Source organism: Vicugna pacos, chromosome 16, assembly GCF_048564905.1.
Source record: "Vicugna pacos chromosome 16, VicPac4, whole genome shotgun sequence".
Lineage (NCBI taxonomy): Eukaryota > Metazoa > Chordata > Mammalia > Artiodactyla > Camelidae > Vicugna > Vicugna pacos.
In genome coordinates, this window is record NC_133002.1 from 58,989,117 (window position 1) to 59,002,851 (window position 13,735).

General features: G+C 54.0%; 1 protein-coding gene across 1 annotated transcript in view; it reads right to left on the minus strand.

The window, feature by feature from the left end:
- The window catches only part of MXRA7 (matrix remodeling associated 7), a 29,102-nt gene extending 15,690 nt beyond the window's left edge, over window positions 1–13,412 (minus strand). The window contains exon 1 of the mRNA XM_015235092.3: window positions 13,042–13,412. Coding sequence (XP_015090578.2) covers window positions 13,042–13,329 — 288 coding nt within the window. The 5' untranslated portion in view covers window positions 13,330–13,412. The remainder of the gene's footprint in view (window positions 1–13,041) is intronic.
- Between the last annotated feature and the right edge of the window lie 323 nt (window positions 13,413–13,735).

A 13,735-nucleotide genomic window follows, 5' to 3' on the forward strand; every position in this document is an offset into this window, starting at 1 on the left:
TTCAACTTGCAGGAATGCTGGAGGGTGAGCGGGGTGTGTGGGCGCACAGGCTCCCCAGCAAAACCGAGCGAGCGAAGCTGGGAGGCAAAGTTTGCAAACAGTTTCCACCAGCCGGTCATAAGTGGCAAACCTAAAAGGCCTTGAGTGTCTTGTTGTGACTTTGTCTCTCTTTGGACCCCGCAAAATGCCCCTGAGAGGACCAGGGTGGGAGGCAGTGGCTGGCTCTTCTCCACTTGGTGGTTCGCATCTAGTTCAGCATCATCCAAGCGGGAGTCACGCTGCCCCGGGCGCTGGTCAGTGCCTCCCGGATTCTGCCCAGCCGAGGACCCCTGTGGCTGTGAGGGTGGACAGGCGTCTGCCGGACACAGGCAAAGGAGACCCGCTTTCGACTCGGCAAACCCACTTCTAGGGATCAGCTCTGGACTGGAAAACCATCGATCGGGGTTTTTATACAATGACTCTGATTGGGTGCAGCAGAAAACAAGACAAAACTGGAAACAGCTAAATGCTTATCCAGGTAGTCAAGTTATATCATAGTTAAACCTCTTTGGTGGACGTATCCACCCAAATATCACTGGGTGAAATGTTTTATACTGCACGTGTGAAAAACAACAGCAACAACAAAAAACCCCAAGCACAGTCCCTTCGTGAAGGAACTCGCGGTCCAGTAGGAGAGACATGCACCCAGATAACTGCCCCCAGGGCGGGAACTTAAACAGCCGAGGCAGACCCCTTCTCCCAAAGGGACGCTGCGCCGTTGACCTGCCAACAGCCCCCTGGGGAGTGGCTTGGTCTACATTTGGAGTTTGCACTTGACCTTTAAAGTGTGGTGTTTTTCAAACTGGCTGTGACTCATTGGTGGGTCAGGAAAGCAATTTACAGGTTGCTACTAGTAATTTTTAAATGTGCAGCCAAAGTCTTAGTGCGGTTTTAAGATTTAATAACTTCAGGTCATTCATGCTACAAACGTGCCAAAAAAAGATGTCTGAAAGGTTAATTATTTCAATTTAAATATATTGACGTTTCTTACTCAAATGCGTAGATGACCACTGTCCAGTGGCTAGAGTTGCTTTTTCAGACTTTGAAAAAAACATTCATGGGCGGATGGTCAGTGACTGAAGGGACTGCCTTTGTGATTCCATCCTTGTGATCTTACGAGGATTGGATGCACACATGACAGTTTGGATGAGGCCTCAAGGGAGGTCGACCAGGTGTCTGAGGTGCCCACTGGGGAGGACTCCTCTACCCGTCTGTCTGTCTGTCTGGATTCTGGCACACACAGAGACTTAAAATGACAAACAGCATTCAGATGTCAGGAAACTAAGTATAAAAGGAATTTAAATAAGTAAATACTCCACTGACGTGTTTTGGAGGTTCGTAGCATTTGCACTTTCTTAAGTTATTGAGACTTAAAACTACACTAAGACTTTGGGGGCTCTCCCTGTATTCCAGAATTAAATTAAAGATAAATAATGGTGTGTGTGGTAGAGTTAGGCATCATTTTATAGAAACTTCTGTGACTTTATATACAGGGATGCAATTTAAAATAGATTTCTTATTGTGAGACTTACTGAAGTTTGCAAAACACTGAATCGGCCATTTGTGGTCTTCCATCTGCACAGAAACCCCCTTCTTTCAGAAGATGCCCCTTAAGCCTGTGGTCATGGTGGAAAAGTCAGGTGGCAGTCAGACCCCACCTGCTACACACACAGGCCCAGCTTCTGCTTCGGCACAAGGGACCTCTGGTCCCAGAGCTGGGAGCTCGGGAGCTGGGAGCTGTGTAGAGTCACCAGGGTGGAGAGTCCCCTGGCTGCGGCTGGCCCTGAGACCACTCTACCCCTGCCTCCCCTGGATGGGAGCCACTCGAGTCTTGGTTCTGCAGGAGCTCACTTGAGCCAAGTTTCCATCACGAACTGCCAGAGTCCTGACCACTGTCACTGTCCGCTCACCCCCCACTCCACCAGCTCAGAACATCTCAAGTTCTGCCAGGAGGCTGTTGCCTGTGTCAAATTCCAGCTGCACAGCAGTAGGGGTGGGTTGTGGGGGCTGCTCCAGGGAGGTGCCCCACGGCCTCACATTAATCTGGGTAACTTACTGGGCTTTTAGATAACATCAGAATAATGGAAAGGCTTCCATTATTTAAAAAAAAGTTAAAAAAAATCAGTCTTTATTGCATTTTGCTCTTATTATATAAAAAATGTGTACACAACAGAAAAACGAAAGTGCTGATACCGACAATAGGAGGGGCAGGTTTCAGAAACAGTACAACTGAGACAAGGATGGAAACCCTCCTGGAGGTGGTGGTCCTTAAGCCCTCACCCAGTGCTCTTCTGCTTCAAGATGGTGAACTGGGTGCACGTCAGTGAAGGAGAAGAATAAAGAGAAACCAAGTGCAAGATGCCGGAACTGCTCTGTCTGAGCCTTTGTCTCAAAGGGCTGTTGTGAAGGCTTTTACCTGCGTGCCTTCTCACAACATGTCCCATCTTTAGCTCCACTTTGGCACAGACGTTGCAGGAACACATTAACGCATCCAGGCAACACAGTGGCAGGGGAGCCCTCAGGAGGGGAGCTCAGCTGAGCCGGAGGGGCACGAGCAGGGCCCAAGAAGGGACGAGACTCCTGATGAGCTGGCCAGGGGTGGACCATCGTGGCTTTTCCAGCGACTCCTTGGAGTCTGGTGTGACTTCAGGGAGGCGAGTAGCCAGGAAGGCAGCGGAGAACTGATAGAGGACAAGGCACTGCGGAGCCAGTGGAAGCTTAAATATGGGGAGAGACAGGATGAGAGCTGCATTTGGGAGCAGTATGTGGGAATGCACTGCCAAGACAGGAGGCAGGAAGGGCTCTGAGTAGGGGGTTCAAAGCTCAGGTGAGAGATACAAGAGCCTGGACAGAGAGGCTAATTGAATCGGGATGAGTCTCGAAGGCCCAAAGCAACCCCTCGGGGGTCTTGAGGTCTCACTCCCAGCCTTAGGTTGCTCTCCTGTGGCTGGCGGGGCATCTGTGCACCAGAGCTTAGCCAGGACCAGGCCTGAGGCAGGGTGAACCCAGCAGCTGCTCAGAATGCTGGCTGCAGATGCCACAAAAGGCCGTTTATCACTGTTGATCCCTCAGCGATGCCATTGGTCCTAAGAGGGTTGCATGGTACCCAGGTATTAAGGGCTAAATTGTGTCCTTTCCCAAATTCATATGTTGAGGTCCCAACCCACAGTACCTCAGACTGAGTATTCAGAGAGACTGTCTTCAAAGGAGTCACTAAGTTAAAATGAGGTCATTAGGGTGGGCCCTCATGCAATCTTATAAGAGGAGGAAATCTAGACCCACAGAGAGACACACCAGGGATGCGTGCACACAGAGGAAAAGACCACGTGAGGCCCCGGCGAGAGGGCAGCAGCTGCGAGTCAAGGAGAGAGGCCTCAGGAGAGACCAAACCCGCCGACACCTCGATCGCACGGTTCTAGGGAAAATCATTTCTGTTGTTTAAACCATCCAGTTTAAGCTGTGGCACGCTGTTACTGCAGCCCTAGCAAACAAATACCCCAAGCTCTAGTGAAAGTAAGTCAGTGCCAGTAAAACCGTGGCCTGCTGGCATCCTCTGAGGCAGACGGCTGGTGTCATCCGCATGGTCCCCACGGCACGCCAGGCCGAGACCCCACCCAAGGCCGCTCACTGACCGGCATCTTAGCGTCACGTGCTTCGGGATACTTTTCTTTCTTTCTTTCTTTCTTTCTTTCTTTCTTTCTTTTCCTTTAATGGAGGTACCGGGGATTGAACCCAGACCCTCGTGCATGCCAAGCATTACCATTGGGCCACAACCCCCACGACTGCCCCGATACTTTTCTTTTCTTTTTTTTAGATTCAGTACATAGTCCTTTATTTTTTTCCGATCCTTTTCTAATTCAGCTTTTCCACCAATGGAGGAGGGTGGAGGGAGGGCCTCCTGGCAGCCTCGCCAAGGCCAGAAGCCCAAGAGGCCGAGAGGGGAGAGCGGGCAGAGAGGTGGCAGAGGGGACAGGCCAGGGACTGTAGGGCACAGTGGGGCTCGGCACGAGGCTTCTCAGAGCCACCGGGAGCCAGACGCACTGCAGCCCTGTCCACCCCCGTGGGCAGCACGTTTACGGCTGCCTGGCTGACCCAGGCCTGATGCACAGGCTGGAGTGGGGCAGGGGTGAGGGGAGATGGACATCTTTCTCTCTGTCTGCCTAAGGAGATGGATCTGCCCTGGCATTCTACAGAACACATGCGCTGGACCCCGTGACCAGCCACCTGTGCTGCCTCCTGCTGTGGCCGCACCGCGCCCTGCCCAGTTAGTCCAGGTTGATTTTAGAGGACCACGGCTCTGCCAGGCAGGCAGTGGGGGAGGCCCACCTCCGTCCCTCCCCTGCAGCAGGCAATGACATAGAGAACAGGAAGCCCTCAAGGGGCCCACGCGATCCCCCAAGCACCTCCCCACAGCCTGGGTCGGACCCAATCAACCACCCCATCTCCAGAGAAGGCTCAAGATGGGCACTGGGCAGGGCACAGGGGCTGCCTCCCGGCTCCCACGCAGGTGGCAGCTGGCCAGACACTGCTGGCACTCCTTCCAGAAGGATTCCATTAGGCCATCAGGCCGTTCATCATTGGCACTCCAAGGGGAGCGTTGGCTGTGTGGCGAGCGTAGCTGGCGCCAGCTCCTGGGGCGCCAGTGCTGGGCGGGGAGGACAGGCCGGCAGAGGTCACAGCCAGGCCGTTCTCTCCACCCGCACCATCAAAACAACTCAGCTCCAAGGGACAGCGCCAAGCTGAGGCCGCTCAGGCGAGCTCTCTAAATCCACATGTGCAGCTGGACAAGGCACATCCCCTGTGACAAGGAAATTACATCTTCATGTCCCAAACTGGCCCCCTCTAGATGCGTCCAGCTTTTCTCTGCGGTCACAGCATCCTGACACTTCATCATGGCTTAGGAATGTTGATTCCAAGCTGCCGTTTCCTTTCCATTCCGAGTTCTAACCTCTCCCGCCTTTGAGGGAAGTCTGCGATCCGCCCCCTTGTTCTCCTGGCTCAGTCCCTCTGTTCCTGCCTACAGCACTGTGTCCCTGACCCCACTCTCCTCCAGTTCATCTGCCCTGAGAACATCGTAAAATGCCAGCTCTATGACACTTTCCCTGCTCAAAGTCCCACAGTGATGGTTGCCACGTTCAGTTCAAAGAAACCCTGACTTTCACAGTCCTCCAGACTGAGTGAGGCCAGTCTCTAAGGGCTTACTGAGGAGGGCTGTCCTCTCCCCCCAAGCCCCTCCACATGTGCCAAGGGGTGGGAGGGTGGGCTGGAACCTGGGATCATCCGTGGAACCGCAGCCTTGGGCACAGGATCTGTCCTATGGCTGTCCACCTCTGGGTCACTCTCTTTCCTTTGTCTGGATGGGGTCCTCTGAGATCATAGGATCTGACTTGGGCCGTCTTGAGTTCAGTTATTATTCTAACCTCGGTCGGCAGAACCCTGGAGCTGCCGCAAGGAGGAGGGGGAGGGGCCGAGGGGCCGAGTCCCCCCTCACTGGGAACAGTTCTGCTCTTCTCTATGCACTGGACTTCCGTGTAAGACTGAAGAGGAAAAAAGGCATCGAGTGCTTTTAAAGATGTTTGACAGCCACTGATCTAACGCGGCTTCTACCCAGAAATCTCCCATTGATAAAACCTTTGATGAATTGCCAGACATCCAGTCTCTGTTTGAACATGTCTGGCATCGGGGAGCTCACCAGCTCCCAGAGCAGTCTGCCTGTTTGGGGCATCACACACAGCTCAAGGGATGCCCCGCAGGCAGGTGACACTGGGCTGGAGGCCTGGGGCACAGAGAGAAATAAAACTCCCAGGGCGGGTTCGGCAGGAACCAACAGTTTTCTTGCCTTTTTGTTGTTACTGCAGCTTATTCATTCAACAAGTACGTATTTGGGTGCCCTTGTCTGCCCGGCCTGTTACAGAGGTGGGGGGCTGGCCGTGAACTTGGCAGGCGAGGACCCTGTTCTCAGGAGCTGGCGTTCCACTGCGGCAGACGCTGCGCTAAAATAAAAGATGGCCTCAGACCTGCTGAGGGTTGTGAAGGATGCCAGAGAGGACGACATGTTGGGGGGAATTTATATCCACCATTCAGCTCGAGAGGGGAGGCGGAGCAGTCTCTGAAAACTGAGGCCAAGGCCTGCGGGGCAGAGGGAAGAGCCCTCTGGACACGGCGCAGACCTGGCGTGGCTGCGGCGGAGGGGGCAGGGGAGAGCCGGTAGGGTCCCGCTGGGCCTGAGGGGCCCTGTTAAGAGTCTCGAATTTATTCTGTATTTGGTGGAAGCCAGTGGGGGGCTTTAAGCTGGAGAATATGAGATGCAGTTTCTGTTATGAGGATCACACTGGCTGCTGGGTGTGGCGTGGGTGGGGCGCAGTCTGGAAGCAGGGAGACTGCTCAGGAAGTTACTGAACAGCCCCAGTGAGCCACGGACTAGAGTAGGAGCCAGAGAGATGGACAGACAGACCTGCACAAGGTATTCTGGAGAAGAGGTGACAGGACTTGCTGATGGAGTGAGTGTGGTCAGGCGGGAGAGGTGCCAGAGCTCTGAGTGGGATGATGGTCACCGAGGTTGGGGAGGAGGGACAGAAATGAAGCACCTTTATCAGACATGATGGTCTGTGGTGCTCATTAGACAGCAGACGGGAAGCGTCCAGGAGGCAGTTGGGACAGTGCTGGGCTGGGTGTACACACGGGGGCACCATCAACGGTTGCAGGAGGCTGATGGTGGCCACTGTGTGCTGGAAGGTGGCGGAGGTGGTCCAGGCCCAGATACAGGTCCTCCACTTGATATTATAGGCATGAGCTTTCCTAGCAGGACAAAGAGCAAAGGAGACCACCTGGTGAGCCACTGACTCAAGGGGCAACAATGTGGGGAGAAGGGGAGAGATTTAGTGTTTGCCTGCAGATCTGCACGCCGCCCCAGGGCAGTGAGGAGCCGGCCTGCAGGGCGGCATGTCTAGAATAAAAGGACCATCCTAGACTTGACCCCAGATCTCAGTCGAGGGCACATTCACAAACCCCAAACACACCCTGTCTCGCTCAGAAGATCAGCCTGCCAGATTCAATCCTATCAGATTAACGGTTTTTGGCTTGGTTCCTACAAAGAGGATTTAGAGGACATCAAAAGCTTCATAAAAAAAAAAAAACAAAACCCTGAGGCAGCAACCCGCATCTACCAGACCCTCAATCAGCTTGCAACAGATTGAATTCCAGGCTCCACATTTTGGGATAAACGGACAAGGTCAAGGATGGGGAGGAAAAGTAACGGACAGACCAAATCAGACCTGAGCAGGTCAGAGGAAATGAAAGCATTGTGCTGGGGGAAGCCAGGCTGAAGAATTTTGACCACGACCGACTCCAAGGATAATAACAGAACGCAGCTGGCCAGCATTTAAAATCCCTTGAGGGGGCCTCAGTCTAAGGAAGGGAAACCAGTTTTAGATCATGAAGAATGGGCTGACCCTGGAGTAGGTTTACTGATCTTCCCAGGACACCCATGGGCCAGAGGTATTTTCTTGCCTTGAGACTGATCTCAGACTGAGTCTTCTGGAAGCAAGAATCTGGCCGGGAGAGAGAGTCTTAATACCAAGGTCACAGAATTAGGCCCTTGCTGAGAATAAGCTGAGGGTTGTCTCAACCAGAGGTCAGGCTGGCCAGAGCGTGAGCCAGGCCTGCAAGGATTTCTTAACTTGAAAATATTAAATGCATGTCCACACACACACGCCTCTAACCCAGGCCCAGAAAGAGGAGGTGAGGACTAGAAAGCAGACAGTCATGGATTGTTACAGCTCCAAGAGGTATCCGAGATCATCTTAGGTCAACCCTTTCCTTTTGCAGATGGGAAAACTCAGACCCAAAGGTTAAGTGACTTCCCCAAGTCCTAGGGCGACTCAGAGGCAAAAAGTATTAGGTAAGCAAGTTCCACGAATTCTTGCACTGGCTTTCCTTCAGGCCATTTCATCTCATTAGCTATTCTTTAGCCAATGTGGCCAGGAGAAAGTGACCAATTTGTCCACCTCCCTGGCAGGAGGGAAGGAATGACTGCTCTTTGTTTTTGGTTCTGACTAAGCAGCAAGCATCAGAAGGGCGGCCAGCAGCTCTGTCTGTGCGTCAGTATCTTACAGGAGGAGGTTCGGACCCCTGTTCCATTCATCTGTCCTCAACAGGGGCAGACTGAGTGCGGTCAGACTCAGGTTGTTCCAGAAATGCTCTGGCCACCAGGGACTTGGCATTTCTCAGAAAGAAAGTCCACCAAGGGTCTAAGTTGGTCGCAGCCCTCCCCCGCTGCGGTTGGGGCCAACTGTCTGGGAAGGAAAAGGGCTACAAAAAAGAAATTGTCTAAAGGTGAACACACTGGGTGTTTCATTTCTAACTCTCCAAAGCTAGGTAGCTTTTTTCTTAAGGTATGTTCTTTAAGAGTTTACTACTTGCTACCAAGTAGAAAATTCTAACTGGCAGCTACATTTTCTGTGTGCAAACAAGACTCTTATCTCGGAAGAAAGAACAAAAGGCAGCTGTTAGGAAAGCCCCAAATTCTTTCTCATATGAAAGAAATTAAATTATGGGCTTAAACAGCTTTACAAAACATATCCTCTTGTACTGCTCAGCGCTGGACACTGCTCGCAGCCCTCTGTGTCACCTTCCATTTAGTTAATGTTCATCACTGTAATTACTGCGAACACACCATTACTGTCTGTGTTCAGCTTTTTTCCTTACTTACGTCGACCAATTTGCTAACTAATCAGATGTCCTAATTCATGGACAGTAGTATTATTTCTGTTTTTCACTGCCCCAGAAAATCACTAGATCTGTCACAGACTGAATGTTTGTGTTCCCCGGAACTCATACACTGAACCCCCAGTGGGATGGTACTTGGAGGTGGGGCCTTTGGGAGGCAATTAGGTTTAATGAGGTCATGACAGTGGGGGCCCCCATGATGAGATTAGGGCCCTTCCTTAGAAGAAAAGGCAGAGCCTTGAGTGCTGTGTGAGGACGCAGGCAAAAGGCAGCTGTCATTAGCTAGGAAGTGGGTTCTCCCCAGGAACGGAATCTGCTGGTACCATGATCTTGGACTCCTAGGCCTCCAGAAGTGTGAGAAATAAATGTCCGTGGTCTGAGCCAGCCGGTCTATGGTACTTTGTGACAGCAGCCTAAGCAGACCAAAGGCCAGGACCCCAAGTGCTATGAACAGCTGTCAGATGTCTGGCCCTCTGCTAGCTGGCCTCCCTGGTTTTGTTAAGAGAACCGAAGGTGGGGCCACACTGGCATCATGAAAGTTAGAACAGATGGGGGACAGGATTCACTAGCTTCTTTTTTTTTTTTTTAACCATTTTTTTTAATAGGGGCTAGGTAATTAGGTTTATTTGTTTATTTATTTACTTACTTAAATGGAGAGACTGGGGATTGAAACCAGGACCTCGAGCACGCACTCTACCACTGAGCTGTACCCTCACCCCTAGGATTCACCTGCTTCTTGATCACTCTGGGAGGGCCAGGGGCTCTCCGGCTTCTGGGGACATGGCCTGTGGTGACAAGGCCGGGGACAAGATGGGCCCATCAGCCAGATAGCTTCAGAAAGGCAACCTAGGACCCAGTCATGTGGCGGGGACAGACGGGGGAAGGCCGTGCAGTTCAATCAGACCGACACCACCAGCCTCCCCGAAAAACCTAGCCTTTCCTGAGAAATTCCCCACTGGGTTCCTTTCTTTCCAACAGTGTATGTGGGAACATTCCAAACCTCCAGAGAAGCTGACAGAATAATACAATGAACACTCATACACCCCCTTCACCTAGACTTGCCGATTGTTAGCATTTTTCCATCTTTGTGCCCTTGCTTCACACACACCCACAATTTCGTGCATGTGTGGAGCTACTTGAATCATGACATGTCATCCTTAAACGTTTCAGCATGCATCTTCCTGAGAACTAGGACGTTCTCTGTATAAAAATCACAATGGCAGCATCAGTCAGGAGAGTGCGCACGGATCCAATGAAATGATCTAACAGACCCTTCATTTGAAACATGTCCCAATTAGCTCCAAAATATTCTTTACAGTTCCCCACCCCCACCCTGATCAGAATCCAGTCAAGGATGAGTCTTTCCTATTTCTTTAGTCTTCAATCCAAAAGAGCCTCCCAGCCTGTGCCACTGGCCTTACTGGAAGTCCCCACTCCGTTTCTGAGTAGATTGACAGCCCAAGCTCCAGGACGTCTGAGTCTTGGCACAGACAAAGCCACTTGACTCTAAGGCTATTGAATGACATTTGAGCCTTGGCCCAGGACCACGGTTGGGAATCCTACGAGACAGCCTTGCTGGAATCCACATCCCCGTTAGATAAGGGGCCTGCAATCCTAAAATCCCACTCTATACATCAGCACCAAAAAGCACTGTTTTCCGGGCCTTAAAAGGGAGCCGCTCTCCAGCTGAGGCTGTTGTTCTCCATAATTCTTTGTGAGGGTGGGGCATACCCGCCCCCCCCCACCCCACCCATTAATCCCTCCCAGGGAAAGGACAAGAGGTTTAAGAATGCGACTCTCCCCTCTGCCGGGGCCTGGCTGGTCTGCCCCGCTGTCCTGCATCCCAGGCCTTCACACAGCTCGGTTCTCCTGCCCCTCGGGGTGCTTCCCACTGACCCACAGCCGCAGCAGAAGCTGCTTCCCTGGGCTCTGGAGCCGCCTCAGTAATCAGCTTTGTCGAGTCGCTTTGCGGACAGCAGCTGCCCCAGGCCTCCCCGGGAAGGGAGGTGATTGGATTAGCAGGGACGTGGTTAATGGAAAATGGAAGGGGGAGGGGAGAGGTGAGTTAAGTGCTACCCTCCTGGGGGACTGTGACTTCCGCTCACAGCAGCTGGGGCTGCCCGCCCTCCTCTCCCACTGCTGCTGTTCAGCTGTTCAGTTAGCCAGAGGCCAGGAGGATGGCTGAGGCCGTCACCGCCGCCTCCCCAAACCCAGACCTGGACCTGAGTTATTTGTCCCCAGCGGTTCTCCTGGCCTGCTGTACAGGATCCAGCAGGATGACAGAAGAAAGCACTGAGACCTGCTGTTGAAAATGCCCAAGTCCATTTCCAGATAATTCCTCAGCAGCTTCTTCCAGGGGAATCTTGCAACTGGGGAGGTGGGGACGTGGGGGGACAGTGAATATCCATGTCCCCCAGCACCTGGCCAAGGGCCTTGCGCACTCCTAGAGTTGAGGGGACTCGAGAGCTCAGAAGGGGCTGGAGACTTGAACCCAAAAGGGAAGAGGGAGACCTCCAAGTGAGGAAGTGGACATAAACCTAATCCTTGTGTTGGGTGGACCGTGTCAGGACAGGGTGTGTAGAAGAAGGACCGACGTGCAAGCCTCAGCCCTCAGAGTCAGACGCTCTGGCTGCCGGCATCAGCTCCGAGCCTGTGCCTGCCATGTGAGCCTTGGTAAGGTGCCTTGTCCCTGGAAGGCCCCACTCACCCTCACAAGCAAACTAGGGCTGCTTTTTAAACAACCACTAAAGCCCATTACATAGATATCATATTGCCAAGAGCCTAGAGGCCTTCTAGAAAGCTCCTTCAGAAGTGCTGTCACACAGAAGATCAAGATATGACTGAGCACCACTAAAGGACAATTTAAACTTCAGTCCAGATCCTGCCGCTGGGTGAAAAGGGGCCAGTGTGTCCACTGTAGGAGCAGGGCTGACTGAGAGCAAGGGGCAGCCTGAGAACAGCCCCTCCGCCTCTGCTGCTCCCAAGAGAATCCTAAATACGGGAGCAAACCTAACACATCGGCAAACATCCACCCCCTCCCTGCCATCACCACAGGTGAGGTTAGCAAGAACGGCAGGGCCTCAGTTTCATCTCATTAGGCCCGAGTCCCTGTCCTCCCTGGGATGGTGACTACAACAGGCCTCCTCAAGCTGGTCAGAATCTACTCTAATGACGCAATAGTCACCCACTTGTCAAAAGCACCTGCTTATAAATGCGTTGTAACAATCACTCAGCAAAGAGAAACACCTCTGGCTGGCCTCACTGGCCTTCTCCTCCCCGCAAGGGTTCTCTCCAGTGTAAACCATTGCGTCCAGCAAAATTCGGAGTGGGCACTGCAGACACGCTGACGAGGCACTAAAGAGGCTCGCTCACGGTTCCCCTGTCTGGGCCATCCTCACTTCCAAGAAAAGTAGTCAGAAGGAGGAGTTCTGATCAGGCTCGGGACCCTCGGGGGTGGTGCAGAGGAGCCAAGGGTGCCGATCCTGGGAATGTGCGCGGCTTCACACCTGGGAAGTAGGCTTCCCATCTAGAGAGATGCATCAGAAAAAGTGTCCAGGGCTAGGCAGGGGTTGCATGCGAGCTCCCAGACACCTCTTTGGATATCCTGAAGCAAGACGGTAGGGTCAGGGCAGGGCTGCTGGACTGCAGGGATGGGCTTGGGGCAGAAGCAGGAGGGCGGGTCTGGGGCACTCGGGTGCCCTGTAGGAGGGCCTTATCCAGCCGGGTGCACACCGATCCGCAGCCGCAGGGGAGGTGTGCCAAGCACTGGGCAGTTTGAAAACGACAATAAAAAAGATTGCAGTTGTCCTACCGGATGGGCTTCAGACATAAATGACTCAGGAATCTGGATTTCAAATTGGCCTAAAAGGAGAAGGCTGCTTTCCTTTTTGTTTTTCCTTTAAGTGTTATATTTTTCACTATCAAGACAACTGTCACTATTGCAGTCCTTGAATGGAGACACACACACGTGGATTTGGGAACCCGTCGGCCAGAGGGTGAGGGTGAGGGTGAGGGGTGGGTGTGACCCTGTGCCTGGAGGAGAGACCCCGAAGAGCTAGCCAGGCGACAAAACACAACTCCGACAGGCGAGGAGACACTATGGGGGAGGGAGGTGAGCCTGCACACCGGGACCGTCTTTTCCAGCCGGTCGCCGGCTCTGCCCTGCCTGTATAGGGACCCGGTTCTGAGCTCCGCGGTGGGTGGCAGGGGGCGTCGAGCCGCGGCGGAAACCGGGTCCCGAGGTGGGGAGGGGCGCCCAGGAGGGCGGGGACGTACCTGTTTGGCCTCGGCGGCCTGCTCCTCTGCCTCCGCCGGCGACACTGCGGGCTCGTCCGGCCGCGCGGGCTCCTCCGGCCCCTCGGGCGCGGCCGCGGACTCCGCGGCGCAGGGACCGGGTGGCGCGGGCGCCCCGCTGGCCTCGGCCGGGGGCGCGGGCTCCGGGGGCGCGCGGGCAGGCTCCGGGCTCGCGGTAGCCCCGCGCCGCACCAGCAGCCAGGCGAGCAGTAGCGCCAACGCGGTGGCCAGCACGGGCAGCGCGGCCAGCAGCTCGGCCGGCGCCTCCATCGCGCCGCGGCTGCCGGAGTGCCTGCCCGCGGGGACCCCGAGGGAGCCCGCCGCGCCGCGCTGTGCCTGCGCCCCGCCCCGGGGCGGAGTCCCCGCCGTGCCCCGCCCCCGGCCCGCCCTCGACATCCCCCGCCCCCGGGGTGACTCTAGATACTGGGGACCAGAGCCCCGACCCCTGGGGAAGCGCTCCTAAGGCCCGACTAGGGCCAAGCCCTCCTTGCCCGGGAAGGCCATATGGTTTGAGCTTAGTTTAAGCTCCTTTTGAAAACCAGTTTGAAATACCCAGTACTCAAGGATCCCTGGATTATTGTCATCTTTTGGCACCACTTCAGCCCCATGCAGGTCATCTTACAGCAGTTTGGAATTGCTAGTTGCGGGATGCTGAGGGCGAAGTAAAGACAGGAGG